At 52.4% G+C, this 15,303-nt stretch overlaps 1 protein-coding gene across 1 annotated transcript; it reads left to right on the plus strand.

The window, feature by feature from the left end:
- Positions 1–13,458: 13,458 nt before the first annotated feature.
- BHLHE23 (basic helix-loop-helix family member e23) lies at positions 13,459–14,635 on the plus strand. Its single transcript, XM_059707519.1, has one exon. It carries the CDS (start codon positions 13,569–13,571, stop codon positions 14,223–14,225), a length of 657 nt encoding a protein of 218 aa, XP_059563502.1. The 5' UTR covers positions 13,459–13,568; the 3' UTR covers positions 14,226–14,635.
- The last annotated feature ends 668 nt before the right edge of the window (positions 14,636–15,303 follow it).

A 15,303-nucleotide genomic window follows, 5' to 3' on the forward strand; every position in this document is an offset into this window, starting at 1 on the left:
AGACCTCCATGTGCGTCCCTCGCCAAAGGGGAATGAACAATGGGCCTCGAAAGGACTGACTCCATCCACTCCCTCGCCCTCCATCTGAACCACAGGCACTCCATCTTGTTCCCATAGCCTCCATTTTATGAGAACTGCCGTTTAAAGTTTTCCACTAAACACAGATGGTCCTTTGTGCTGTTAATTCCAGAAAGTGACTCCGCTACTTTCTAGCTTCTATAAGCATGCTTGCTCGAATAATGGGGAAAATGAGACATTTTGAGGGGGACTAGCAATCTGAATCTGTGCCGATAACCTAATGTACATTCTCATCAGCCTATAGTCCAGTCACTGCTCCCTCTTAATTATCTGGCCCTGCAAGCCGTTCTGCCGGCGTGGGGGTCTGGTCCGTCCTCTGGTTATCTGAGCTGTGCTGTGCTCAAGGCTGCAAACTTTCTGCAAAGTATCTGCTAAGCACAGCCTCCCCCTTTGTTCTAACCGGGATGTGTTTTGCCTTTATAAGATCCCCTAAGCTCATTAGGGGCCTCGAGGTTTGGAGAGGCCTGAGCCCTTCGCGGCTGCTGGCAGCTGCAATAAAGACTCCAAATTCGGCTCTCCGACGTGGCGTCTTCTGGTTAGCTCGCTGAATTCCAACCAAACAGAAGCAGGGGTCCCGGTGGGGAGGGTGCGATCCAGTGCACATCGTGAAATTAGGAAAAGCCATGTGCACAATCCTCCCCCAGAAACGACCCTCCTGTCTCAAAAGGAAAAGGTGGGGTGCCCGGTGGTGTCCATTAGCGTCGCCAGGCAGTCACTGAGTCAACTTCCGCATTCACAACTGCTGGGTGGGGCAGAGGCCTGGAGTCCTCCATGGGGGGGAAGGGGGGGGTTTGGGGCTGACTGATGCTGATGGTTTGCTTTTAGGGGTGTTATGGGTTCACTCAGTGAGATAGACCACTGACTCAGAATTTAAATTTAAGAGCCTTTATTAAGCTGGCCAGCTGACTACAGTTACAGCACCCTGCTGAAGCAGAGGCTGAACTGCAGCACTGACTGCAATCGTTACATTTTTTTTAATTAAATCTTTATTGTTCAGATTATTACATTTGTTCCTCTTCCCCCTCCCCATAACTCCCCTCCTCCCAGTTCCCGCCCCACCCTCCGCCCTCACTCCCCACCCACTGTCCTCATTCATAGGTGCATGATTTTTGTCCAGTCTCTTCCCGCATCTCCCACACCCCTTTCCCCCCCAAGAATAGTCAGTCCATTCCCTTTCTATGTCCCTGATTCTATTATGATCACCAGATTATTTATTCACTTGATTCTTAGATCCACTTGTTGATAGATGCATGTTTGTTGTTCATAATTTGTATCTTTACCTTTTTCTTCTTCTTCCTCTTCTTAAAGGATACCTTTCAGCATTTCATATAATACTGGTTTGGTGGTGATGAACTCCTTTAGCTTTTTCTTATCTGTGAAGCTCTTTATCTGACCTTCAGTTCTGAATGATAGCTTTGCTGGGTAGAGTAATCTTGGTTGTAGGTTCTTGGTATTCATCACTTTGAATATTTCTTGCCATTCCCTTCTGGCCTGCAAAGTTTCTGTTGAGAAATCAGCTGACAGTCGTATGGGTATTCCCTTGTAGGTAACTGAGTTTCTTTCTCTTGCTGCTTTTAAGACTCTCTCTTTGTCTTTTGCTCTTGGCATTTTAATGATGATGTGTCTTGGTGTGGTCCTCTTTGGATTCCTTTTGTTTGGGGTTCTCTGCGCTTCCTGGACCTGTAAGTCTATTTCTTTCACCAGGTGGGGGAAGTGTTCTGTCATTATTTCTTCAAATAGGTTTTCAATATCTCGCTCTCTCTCATCTTCTGGCACCCCTATAATTCTGATGTTGGTACACTTGAAGCTATCCCAGAGGCTCCTTACACTATCTTCGTATTTTCGGATTCTTTTTTCATTTTGCTTTTCTGGTTGGGTGTTTTTTGCTTCTTTGCATTTCAAATCTTTGCCTTGATTCTTGCGCTCCTCTGGTCTGCTGTTGGGAGTCTGTATAGTATTCGTTATTTCAGTCCGTGTATGCTTAATTTCTAGTTGGTTCTTTATCATAACATCTAGGGTCTCATTAGATTTCTTGAGGATCTCACTACATTTATCAGTGGCTTCTAGACAGTTCTTAAGAGACCTTAAAAGTGTGGTTCTGAACTCAATATCCTCCATTGACAGTTTTGTCCTGTTTCTTTGTCTCCGCATTTTTTATGCTTTCTTGGTGCACCCCCTAGTGGTCTTTGTGCGCAGTCTTGTTGTAGTTAAGCCTTGATTGTTGTCGGCAATACCGGGGGTGATTTGACCTCCAGGCTAACTGGCTATGAGAGTCCGCTGTGTCTGTAGTGGGAGAGCTTCTGTGCTGGATCTCTAGGGCGGTGCTAATCTAGCGTTTGCCTGAGGCTATCCGGCAAATGGCTCTGCGTAGGGCTTGGGCAGGGCAGGTCCCCGGGGATCTACAGGGCGGGCAGGAGCGAGCAGTTATGGCTGCTCTCAGTTCCGTCCCTAGGGGCTCTGCCTCACAGAGTCCCAGCAACCGCTACAAACCTCGGAGAGAAAGCTGCCTTCCCTGCAAACCTTGGAGAGAAAGCTGCCTTCGAGTTCCGACCAAAGCCAGACAGTCCCGTTTCTCCCGTTTGAGTCTGGGTCCCTAGAAACTTGCCCGGATCTGGAGCTCAGAGTCTGAAACTCCCTCCCGATTGAAAACAACAACCGCGCCCTCCGCCTCCAGCCCCACTCCGTGTGCAGTCCGCACCTTAGTATTTCACTTCAGCACTGCGCCTCCTCTGAGTCTGGGTATGATATTCTCTTTCCTCCTAGTTGTAGAATTTCCACTCAGCCAGCCTTCCTGTGGTTCTGGATGATGTCCATTCCGTCTTTTAGTTGTTTTTTGAAGTGGTTGTTCGAGGCAGCAATCTCCGGTGTTAACCTATGCCGCCATCTTGGTTTTCGCTATTATTAACAAGATCTGCAATTGTTACATTTTATTATTAAATTTTGTGGAAGCCCAGAGACAAATGTGTCTTTCAAATTCTGGGCCCCCCAATATGGAGGACACTCTCTTTATACTTTTTCCAGTCTTTTGTCTCCCAAATTTGGAATGAGACTTCCGGGCATTCTGAGAAAGAAGGCCTGCGTGCTGGGAAGGGGCCATGAGACCATATCTCAAGGCCTGGCCTGATGTCAGTACCTTCCTATCTGTGTGTTTTAGGAACAGACAGCACAGCATGACCCGTCTGGCCAAAGCACCAGATATGCAGCCCAGCACATTCCCCACTGGTTTTATGTACATGAGTCAAATCATTGACTCTTTTGGGTCATTGTTGGGGAGGGGGTTATATTGACCCCTGAGGACTATAAGCTTGATAGAATTAATTCTTTACCGAATAAAGTCAGTGGGCCTGTTTATAAGATAAGGGCCTGGAATGAGGGCCAGGAGTAATCTTCAGAGGGTCCGAAGAGTCCTGGACTCTCTATTTTGCCTGGGCTGCCTTAAGCCGGGTGTGATGAAGCCACATCAGGATCCTGTTGACCTTGACTGCCGTGGGGGTGGTCCTTCCACGCAGGAGTCAGTCCTTGGGTGGCAAATTTCTTTACCCAAACAGAGTCACCAGGTTGGAAGGGATGAACCGGATACAGGCAGATCATCTTGGACGTGCTTCTGGTCTGCTTTCTGGGTAGACTGTAAAGCCTGTAAGAACATGAGTAAACTGGTGAGATGAGTAGTTCAGGGTCTGGAAGAGTCACTAGAATCTGTAAAGGCCCCACTGGTTTTAGGGTAGCCTCCCAGGCTGCTTCGTCTGCAGCCTAGTTCCCTCCTGCTTCTGGGGAGTCCCCTTGTCTTACATACATAGAGGTGGAAAGACTTAGTTACATCTGGCAGTGCCAGTTGGCCCATCATCCTTGCTCTGCTCATGTCTGTCTAACTGCCTCCTATATTCCCTCAAGGATCCTGGCTCTGAATTCTTTCAGGGAAAATGGGCGTTGAATTTTCTTCTATAACTGCTTCGTGCTGAGGAGGGACAGAAGTTTCTCTCAGAGCCAAGAGATCCTTGCTATCTGTCAGAGGGATGATGAGGCCTGGGCACAGAAGGAGGTGGGCTTGTGACCTGGCAGAGACAAACTGTAACAAATGGTCTGGTGGGAGGGAAAGAAAACATTTCAGTTTAATAACCTCTATTGAAATAGAGTTTTTCTCCTTAAAGTTATTCCTCTGTTTATTAAAATACTAACTTATTTACTGTATTTAATTTGGCCTGATTGTTTGCATAAACACAACAAGAATGGTAACTGACTACCTTTGCTGGAATTTCATGATTGAATCTTAATATGCCCCCTAGGGCCAGGAAGCCAAGCCATCCAGCCACCATCAGGCTTGCTTGCAGTATCTGCTGCCCATTGTCCTTGCTTTAAGGCATCTCAGTAGCCCTCTTACTTGTCACAGCCCAGAGTGCGTGGGGGTTCCTTGCTCCCCTTCTACTCTGACCAACCATCAGTGATGGTAGGGCATGGGCCTGACGCTCCAGCGCCAGCCATCTTCAGGGCTCCCAAGCAGGATACCAGGCTTTTCTTGTGGCACTCTTATTGGCTTCAAGTCTTCAGAGTCCAGACAGGTCTCTTTAAAACACGATACTCCAGTCAAAGTTTTCAGTCAATAAAACCACTATTGGAAACCGGTCTTATTGAATTTATGCAAAGAAATGTATTGCCATGATTTATTCAATTTGCCAAATTTCGGAGGAATTGCATAAGGAGAAAAAGCCACTGACCTGTCTTAAGGTCTTCTGATTTTCCTTGCCAGTCCTCTTTATGGACTCTCCAGAGTTATACTCTCTCTGGCTTACTGGCCTGTACCATTTGATTAATTTCTTTTCAACATTTCTCTTCTCCTTCTTATCACATACACAACCTTTATAAATTTCAGATTTTTAAATTAGCCTTTAAACCTTCTTTCTATGTCCTTTAAAAATGCATAACCATGCCTCCGACCTTCTACTCAGCAATTCCTTATTCCCAGAAACCTCAATCCTTTAATGATTACTATAAAGTAAACACCCAGTATTTCTTAGATTACTAAGAGCAGGTGCTTCCTTCCCTGTGCAATTTTAAGTATACTGTATTAGTCTAATTTAGTATCGGAAGGGTTAAAGAGAACAAAACAGGGCAGAGAGAAACTTACTGTGCTTAGCAGCTTGCGGCCTTGAGTCCAACATAGTTCAGATAAGTAAAAACACAACAAAAACTATCTCTCCCTGCCGACGCCCCACCTTTTCTGCATTAACCATTTCCTTAGCTGCTCTCCCTCCTAGATTTTTCCTTCTTTAAGCCCCAGAGGCTCAAATCCTTCTCCTCCTTCTACTACTTTTGACCTATCTGACTATCCCGCTGTCCCCCAGCTTAGGGCTCCTGTATCTCAGCAGGCTGAGAGCCTACTACCCTATCTAGTGAATCTACTGCCACTACCCCATCTCACACCCGCTCCGGAGCAGTTTTCAGCTCTCTTCCTCCCCCAGTTGTAGCGGATGCTGTCCCTGACAGAGACCTACTGTAAATCTATCAGGAAGGGCAGGCAAGTCTCAGGTCTCGGGACCACATGATAAAAATCCAGCAGTCCCTCTCCCTCACCCTACACAGGCCATGAGAAAATGTACTACCTTTAAATTAACCCTAGACTTCTAAAATTTTAACCTAATACAGCAAAATTATGCATCAGGGAAAGGCAATTAAAAGTTCTCTACTGTCTTCCCCTTAAAGCAGGGTTTGCCCTATCTTTAAACAAACAACAGAAAGAGATAACAAATACTCTCATGTGTACAGCCAGATAGCACAAAGTCGCTTTCGCTTCACACAGACTCTCACATTTACATTCATACACCAGACAGTCCAAGTTTTTGACTTCTACCAAATGTTTACTCAGAGTTTAAACAATCCAACCAATTCCTGACTAATTGCCTAAGGGAGCTCTATGGCTTCCCGGGAGGTGATCAAGCTCCCCTTCCACTCACTCGGAGTGGGCCTGACTGATAGGGGGTCGACGAGGATGACTGACCCTGACCCATTTTGACAAAGACAAAGACAACAAACAACAAAGACAAAACAAACACTAGAAAACAAATACCAGACAGACAAATCCGGTGCAGCCTACAGCCGCACGAACCAGGGACCCCCGCCACCATCGTGGCCGCAGGTCAGGACCAGGAGTACTGCTGCGTCCAGCCCTTCGTATAGGTCCTTCCGTGGGACGTCCCAATTCCTGTTTAACGACTGGTCTTCCTTACCTCTCCCGAGAGTCCAGGTGGCTCGGTTTCCGAATTGAAAGTTTTGGGTGGAGTCTCCTCCGCCTCCCTGGAACCCGGGACGGAGACTGGAGGCCTCCTTGGTAGTCGTTCCCCACAGGGATGTGGGGTATCTCACTGCGTGCCCGGCGATAAGTGGGGGAGAGCCTCCTGCCTTAAATAGGGGGTCCCTCTCACCCTTGCCGGGGGAGAGCCTCATGCCATAAATAAGGGGTCCCTCTCACCCCTGCCGGGAATCTCGCTGGGGGCCTCCAAATGTTATGGGTTCACTCAACGAGATAAACCACTGACTCAGAATTTAAATTTAAGAGCCTTTATTAAGCTGGCCAGCTGACTACAGTTATCGCACCCTGCTGAAGCAGATACTGAACTACAGCGCTGACTGCAAGAGTTACATTTTATTATTAAATTTTGTGGAGGCCCAGAGACAAATGTGTCTTTCAAATTCTGGGCCCCCCAATATGGAGGACACTCTCTTTATTTATACTTTTTTCAGTCTTTTGTCTCCCAAATTTGGAATGAGACTTCCGGGCCTTCTGAGAAAGAAGGCCTGCGTGCTGGGAAGGGGCCATGAGACCATATCTCAAGGCCTGGCCTGATGTCAGTACCTTCCTATCTGTGTGTTTTAGGAACAGACAGCACAGCATGACCCTTCTGGCCAAAGCGCCAGATATGCAGCCCAGCACAGGGGGAAATGTTGAGACTGCTCTAAGGTGTGTTGTCCAGACACAAAAGGTCACATGGTTTAGGTTCCACACATATGAAGTGTCCCAAACAGGACAGTCCAGGGGCAGAGAATGGATGGGGGCGTGCAGGGGCTGGGGCTGGGCAGTGACTGCTAACAGGGGCGTGTCTGCTTTGGGGGTGAGGAAAAGGTTCTGGAAATGATGGGAGGGTGGTCGCATAATGTCTGGACGTGCTGAATTGCACTTTAAAATGGATGACTTGTGCCTGGCTAGTGTGGCTCAGTGGACTGAGCATCATCCCATGTACCAAGAGGTCACTGGTTTGATTCCCCATCAAGGCTGACCAATGTCTCTATCTCTCCCTCTCCCTCTCCCTCTCCCTTCCTTTCTCTAAAATCAATAAAAACATTTCTTTAAAAAAACAACACTTAAAAATATAAATAAAATTGTGCAGAATGTGAATTATATTTCAACTAGAAGCCAGTGCACGAAATTCATGCACGGGTAGGGTTCCTAGAGGCTGCCAGCTGCTGGCTGGGGCCTCCCTTCCCCCCAGCCAGCCCCGAGCCCTGGTCAAACTCCCAGTCAAGGCAGAAATTTGCATGTTAGGCTTTTATTTTATAGGATAAAGCTGCGCACACACAGCTGTGCAATGTGGGAGACTGAGGGGAGAGCCATCCCTCCAGGGCAAGCATGTCAAACTCGCAGTCCTCGGGCTGCAGGCAGCCCACAAAGAATATTTTTGCCATCCAGCCAACATAACGGTATGTAAGAAACGTTTTAATAAAAATGTTATAACTTAATTTTTACAATATCCTGTTATACATAATTATTAATAACAAACTACAATGTTCGCTAGTGATGGATTAGTATCATCGTGTTGCATTCATTTCCCTTACGTGCCTTATGGCAGGCGCACCATTTCTCTCCACTAATACTAGCGGCGAATATTTTAGCAGCTGATGGCCACGTCATTAAGCCTTGTACTGACTTGTTGGTGTGCACAACAGGAAATATTTCGTTTTCAGAGAAGGAAAATAGGTTTATTTGCATTACACTTATTAATTTGTGCAGTTATTCATTGTCTGGTAAGTTAATGTTCAAGAAAAAATATTAGTTTTTTCTTACCATTTGCAACAGCATGGATGGAACTGGAGAGCATTATGCTAAGTGAAATAAGCCAGTCAATGAAGGAAAAATACCACATGATCTCACTCATTCATGGATAATAGAGACCATTATAAACTTTTGAACAGTAATAGATACAGAGGCAGAGCTGCCTCAAACAGATTGTCAAACTGCAGCGGGAAGGCCAGGGAGGGTTGGGGGGCAGGAGGGAGGAGGGTAAGAGATCAACCGAAGGACTTGTACGCATGCATATAAGCATAACCAGTGGACATAAGACACTGGGGGGTAGGGGAGGCCAGGGGACTGTCAAGGGCAGGGGGGAAAAAAGGACACATATGTAATACCCTTTGTAATACTTTAAGCAATAAAAAAAAAAGAAAGAAAAAATATTAGTTTTTATTAAAATGTTCTATTATTTTATGTTAACGATGACTCATTTATTTCAGCCCTTTGTATTCGGCATGTCTCTATCGAAATAAACCTACGTCTCTATGAAAATCGAAGCAGCCCACATACATTTACACCTGGTTTACTTGGCCCGTGTTAGCCCTTGAGTTTGACGTGGTTGCCCCAGGGGCTCACGGCAGCGTCTGTGCTCTGCCTGCATGGAAGTCTGCGCAGGCAGCTGGCTGTCTCCCTGTTGTGGTAAAGATTCCGCAGACGTTACTGTGTAAAAGACCTTTTCCTTGACCAGGCTGCTCTGAGCTCCCCCTGGGCCAGGCTGCAACCTGGGCTTCTGGGTCCTAGTAGGATCCAGTTCTAGATGCAACACTCACATCCCCCCACACCCCACCCCCGCACCCCCGCACACATGCACACAGAGTCATGGCCAAGGGACTTGGGCCGTCATTCCACACCCTGTGCTCAAGGGTTAATGGATTAATTATTAGTAATGTTAGCACAAGAGGCCCTGCACTTTATTTTGCATTAATTAACATCTCCATGCTGCACTAATTTTCACATCTTTCTATAGCCACACCTTACACAGAAAACATGAAAAATTCTGTTGTCCAGCCCTAGCCTATTTGGCTCAGTGAATAGAGCACAGGCCTGCAGACCAAAGGGTCCCGGATTCGATTCCGGTCAAGGGCACATGCCTTGGTTGCAGGCTCCTCTCCAGCCCAGGCCTGGGCCCTGGTCAGGGCTCGTGCAGGAGACAACCAATCGATGTGTTTCTCTCACATCAATGTTTCTCTCTGTCTTTCCCTCTCTCATCCACTTTCTTTAAAAGTTCAATGGAGCCCTAGCTGATTTGACTCAGTGGATAGAGCATTGACCTGCAGACTGAAGGGTCTTGGTTTCGATTCGGGTCAAGGGTACGTACCTCGGTTGCAGGCTCCTGGCCCTGGTGGGAGGCATGCCGGAGGCAACCAATCAATGTGTCTCTCTCACATCAGTGTTTCTCTCTGTCTCTCCCTCTCCCTTCCGCTCTCTCTAAAAATCAATGGAAAAAATATCCTCGGGTGAGGATTATAAATAAATAAATAATCAATGAAAAAATATCCTCGAATGAGGATTTTTAAAAAAACTCTGTGGTCCACACTGTTTTCAATTTTTTAAATTCTTACCCAAGGGTATTTTTTCCATTGATTTCTAGAGAGAGAGAAACATCGATATTGATGTGAGAGAGACACAGTTATTGGTTGCCTCCTACACAGGTCTGGGGAACCTGCAACAGAGGTATGTGCCTTTTTTTATATAATTTTATTGATTTCAGAGCAGAAGGGGGAGAGATAGAAACATCAGTGATGAGAGAGAATCACTGATCAGCTGCCTCCTGCTACTTAGGGGATTTTTAATGATCCCCACACTGGGGATCAAGCCTGCAACCCGGACATGGATCATGACCGGGAATCGAACCGTGACCTCCTGGTTCATAGGTTGATGCTCAACCACTGAGCCAAGCTGGCCAGGTAGTGCCCTTGACCAGGAATCGAACCCGATGCTCTAACCACTGAGGAGCCCGCCAGGGCCACCCTGCTTTTAAAAGTCACTACCTGTGCCCAATTTGGAAACCTGGGGCAGAGCCTGCTGTAACTGTCTTCCATGCCCATCAGGTGGCGCCACCATGGTGAGCTGCCCTGGCCTCCTTGGGGCCTGGAAGCCCAGCTGGGACCCTGCTGACCCAGGGCCACCCTCTGCACCTCATCCTGGCTGCCCTGCCGGCTACACATTGGAAGGTGGGTCGTCTTGTGCACACACACCTGCGGCCCTCATTCTCTCAATCTTGGCTTGTCTTTCCCTCCTAATTGAGCAGAACTTGGATTGACAGTAAAAGTGTTTGTCTGGTTGACCCTGTCCCTTTCCCTAGGATGGACCAGGGAAAAGGCAGTCATAATGGAAAGTCCCAAGTGCCAGCTGGATGGAGGCTAAAGAAGGTGGCATTGAGCCCAGACCCCTAGTGGAGCTCAGCCCAACCCACTACTGGAGGCAGCACAGCAGGGGAGGGAGCAGGGAGTGTGCTGCCCTCGGGACAGAGCGCTACAGAAGTGGCAGAGCACATGCACCCAGGTGAACACCACCTCAGGCCTCTGCCAGGCCCAGCAGGAGATGGGGATGAACCTATGCAGCTCTGGTCCCGAGGAAGTGGGAGAGATAGAAGCAAGACAGTCCTCTGCCCAAATGCAACCTCCAATGCCACCCAATGCAGCCTCCACCCGGAAGCCTTCCAGGAACTAGGCCAGCTAAGCACCTCTCTGGTCTGAGGGGCCTGCAGGGTCTGAAGGAGGGAGAGGAGGAACCCACAAGTAGATTGGGGGAGCTCTAGGGACCAGCCTTCCTGGCAGCCTCAGCACAGGCCCAGGTCTGGCACCTACTGGACTAGATCAGCCTGGCCTTTTGCGGGAGGTGGAGGAGGTTCTGATGCCAGGGTGCCCGTCCCTCGAGTGGGGTGGCAGCCACCCAAACCACAAGGAACAAGAGTGGAGAATTTCCAGGGCAAGAGAGTGCAGGTGCTGGGAGGGAAATGAGGTGCCTATTTCCTCCGGGGGCACTGAGCTGGGAAGACATGCATCTGCGTCGCTCCGGGGCCACAGCTGCCTGAGAGTAAAGTCAGCACAGAGCAGAGCAGAGCTGAGAGACGGAGGCGAGCAGGTCCCCACACCATCACCCAGGGGCCTAGATCCACCTGTGCCTGAAGGCATCAGTGGTTCTCACAACAGGAGGCTCTAGAGGTCTTTTCTTCTAAACCAGTTTGACTTAGGATTCCCTCAGCCGCAAGGGATCCCCGCAGGTCGTGGCTCAAAGGGAAGCCATATAGTGCCGGGAGCCAATTCCAGCATGTCATAATTTTAAGAGTTTAATCAAAAGGTTGATGAGACCTGGGGACTCAACAGGGTTGAGTCACACATGTAGTCACCTGTTGGGAATGGCTGAAGGCATTTCCCCAAACCTGACTAGGAAACTGATTGTGGCTGCCAGACAGTTAAAGGGCATCTTAATCACATGTTATTGCCTCCTACTGGCCAAACACCTGAACAGCCGTAGGCTATTCCCCAAACTGACAATGCCTCTGTACCCTTTGAACCTTACCCTTTGAAGTGTATTATCTCCACCTTGCCTTAGGACAAATTGTGTTAATAAAAGCAGGGTCCTAGACAAGGAGGGGTCTTCAGTTCCTTTAGCTGAAGGTCCTCTGACCCCCAATGCCTTTCAAAATTATATCTCGTCTCCGGACTCTTATTAGTCTCTGGATTCCTATGTCATCTACGCACAGCCCCTTCTCCAGATTCCTGAACCCTGCTTGATGCTGGGACAAGAACCCCGGCAGTATAGGGATGGAGTCGGCGCTGGGAAGCTAGGGGTGGTGGGCGCTGACAGAGGCCGAACCTTTGTCTACTTGACCCTGATCAATAGCAAACACCCATTTGGGAACAAGTGGGCCCTCGGTCTCCTTGCCTCCAGCAGGCGCCTCCACACCCTGACTCCAGCCGACACATTTGTTCCTGACCAGGGTCACTCATGCCTTTCTAACAGCGCCATGGGCCACTGTGTAGTGCCTGGACATCTCCTTTTTAAATCTTATATGTATCAATATTCAATCTCAACCAAGCACCCAATCGTTGGTGCAAGAACGTGGAAGCCAAGGGAATAAGAACCAGTAACAGACAGGTTCCACTTGCTCCAGGCACTCACGGGTGGCACGCAACCTCCCAGCCAGCCGGCAGGTGGCGGCATCTGACCAAAGAACGATGAACGATGCGGCTCCGAGTTTTCAGGACCCGTGCCTGGTTCCCCAGCACCAGCCCAGGGCGCCCACGCCCACCCCTTCTCTGGGCCGGTGAAGGTTCTTGGTTACCTGGCCGTTGGGAAACTGGCCCAGAGTTTAGACATTCCCACAGCCAGGCCCGCCCACACAGGAGGTCTCTGAGCGGAGACCCACAGATTGGCTTACTTTAATCTCCCCAGAACTCTGCTCCGGCCGGGTATTGAAAGCCAATCTCATTATGCCTCTGGCTTCAACTGACGCCGCAGCTAACAGCTCCAACCCCCGCAAATGCCTGCCGGACCTCCTGGGGGTCCACAGCATACCCTCCCCTCCACCTGGTCCCTGACGCAGTCCGGAATCCGCAAGGTAAGAAGTCATTGGGCCCCAGCCCCCATCAGCCGCACCGCTCACGGTGGCCTCAGGGTACCTGTGACGTTGGCCTGCCGGTCTCTACCAGTATGTCCCCTTTCACTCCCCCCAACTCTGCCAGACCTGGGGGGGACAGTCGGCCAAGAGGAGCGCCCCAAGACCCTGACCACAGCATTGGAAAGGCTTCCCTCAGCGCCTCCCGCGGCTGCCTGCAGACTGCCAGGAGCGCAGTTCGCCCCTCCGTGCTTGGCTGTGCAACACCGGGCGCCCCAGGCCCCGGAGGTGGGCCCCGGGGGGGAACTCCACCCCTGCTGCCCGGCGGCCCGGCGTCCTCCGAGCGCTGTGCGTTCCCTGCTTTGACCTCCGCGCGATGCCAGAGGCGGCTCCGCCAAGAGGGACCAGGGCCAAACGGATGGAGCGGGTGTCCACACGGGATGCGAGCGCTTAGTGGTGGCCACGCCAGGGGGTGGCGGGAGGCAGCAGCGGGAGACGTAACCGAGAAGCCGGGAAAGCGCTCGTGGTCCCGCCGCCTGCACCATCTCCATTCAGCCCGCCAGCCCTCCGTCCCCGCCTCCCTTGCCTGCCTGTGGCCCTGCGCCTCTGGGAGCCGGGCTCGGGAAGAGGCGCTCGCCAGGTCCGCTCGGATTGGACAACCGCGAAGTCCCGCGGGCACCTCCGCGCCTCCAAGCAGGAGTGAGGCGAGGACGGGGAGGTGGGGACGGAGAGAGGGGAGGGGCCGTAACAGAAGGCGGGGCCGAAGCGGGCCTGGGCGGCTCTGGGCGCGGAGGCTCGGGGACCCACAGACAGCCCGACAGACGCGCGGAGCCCGGAGCAGCAAGGCGGCGGTGCGGCGGTGCGGCCATGGCCGAGCTCAGGTCTCTGTCGGGGGACGCGTACCTGGCGCTGAGCCGTGGCTACGCGGCGGCGGCTGGCCTCGCCCTCGGGGCAGCCCTGGGGCCCGAGGCGGGCCGTGGCTACGGCGCACCGGACCTGGGCGGCGACCTCCCCGCGGCGCCCGCGCCCTGCACCCGGGTTGCGGAGGCCGAGAGTAGCGACGAGCAGAGTGGCGACGAGGACGACGCCTTCGAGCGGCGGCGGGGGCGGCGCGGGCCGGGGGGCGCGGCGGACGGGCGGAGGCGGCCCCGGGAGCAGCGCTCGCTGCGGCTCAGCATCAACGCGCGGGAGCGGCGGCGCATGCACGACCTGAACGACGCGCTGGACGGGCTGCGCGCCGTCCTCCCCTACGCGCACGGCCCGTCGGTGCGCAAGCTCTCCAAGATCGCCACGCTGCTGCTCGCCAGGAACCACATCCTCATGCAGGCGCAGGCCCTGGACGCGATGCGGCGCCTCGTGGCCTGCCTCCACCAGGGCCAGGGCCTCGCCGCGCCCCTGCCGCCCTTCAGCCAGGCCGCGGTGTACCCCTTCTCTGCGGGCGGCGCGCTGCCCTGCCCGGACCAGCGCGCTGCCTGCCCCGGGCCGCCCTCGGCGCTCTGTGAGCACTGTAATGAGAAGCAGTAAGGGCACCTCCCCCCCAACACACACGCGCTCGCGTCAGCCGTTTCCACATTGTCCACGATGACTGTCCCCGCCCCACCGGACCCTGGCCTCGCCGCCTGCCCCTGTGGCCGAACAGCTTGGGGCCACGGGACACTCAGAGCCCGTCGGACGGCAGCTGAGCTCCGAGTGGGGCGCTGGAAGCCACGCCGGGAGTTGAAGCGTCCATTGGGCACTTGCCAACACCGGCCAGGGGCCTGGGAACGCGGTGGAGGGGACTCGCAGGGCTTCCCTCCTAAGGAAGCCAGGCCGCAGCGGCGGAGCTGGTGCGATGGTGCTTCCCGGCAACAGCCCAGGGCGCGCAGCGCGCGGCGCAGGGAGGGAGTGCACCCTGCTCAGCGGGTGGGGCCCTCGTCAGGGCCAGTCCTCCACCTCCTGCTTCTGCCGGCTCCACCACCCAACGCCCCGCAACCAGTGCGCCCGCAACTGTCGTTTGCAAAGGAGCTGGACTTCAAACGCAAGAAGAGCCGGGTAGTGGCTTCTCGGCTTTCCCAAGTCTGAGTTTGTCCTCTTGCCCAGCTGGAGGTGCTAACCTCTAGAGGTGAGTGGATACCAAGGCCGCTGCCCTCCAGCCTGCAGAATTTGTCCCCTGAACAGCCCCTGGACTCCCCAGGGGCGGCCCTGCTGGAGTTGGATGGAGACTGTCCTGCGCCCTCTGCTTCAGTCGGCTGCATGGAAGAGGAGTCCGCCCGGCCTGCGCCCCCACTTGCCCTGCGCCCCCACTTGCCGTAGGGTGTGAAGGGTGGGCCGATCTGGTCCCGGTGGGCCGATCTGGTCCCGGTGACCCGGCAAAGGCCCCTCCCGCCAACCCCCTCAAGCTTTTGGGGGAGGAGGCCTGCGGGTGAGTACGCTAATGGGGCCGCGCCCTGACCTGTGCAAACGGTGAGGAGCATCTGTCCCCTTTACGTGGGTGTGCAGCTCAGAATTCTGCTGCCATCGGGGTCCACGCGCGGCACACAGCCCTGCTGGTGCCCCTGGGACTGAGCTGTCTGCCCAGTTTGTGCCCGAGTGGCTCAGCTACAATATCTGGCTTTATTAACCC

The sequence above is a fragment of the Myotis daubentonii genome, chromosome 8 (genome assembly GCF_963259705.1).
Source record: "Myotis daubentonii chromosome 8, mMyoDau2.1, whole genome shotgun sequence".
Lineage (NCBI taxonomy): Eukaryota > Metazoa > Chordata > Mammalia > Chiroptera > Vespertilionidae > Myotis > Myotis daubentonii.

Bases quoted from the DNA above. Each gene is read 5' to 3' on its own strand.
- BHLHE23 (XM_059707519.1), top strand. From the start codon at position 13,569: ATGGCCGAGCTCAGGTCTCTGTCGGGGGACGCGTACCTGGCGCTGAGC.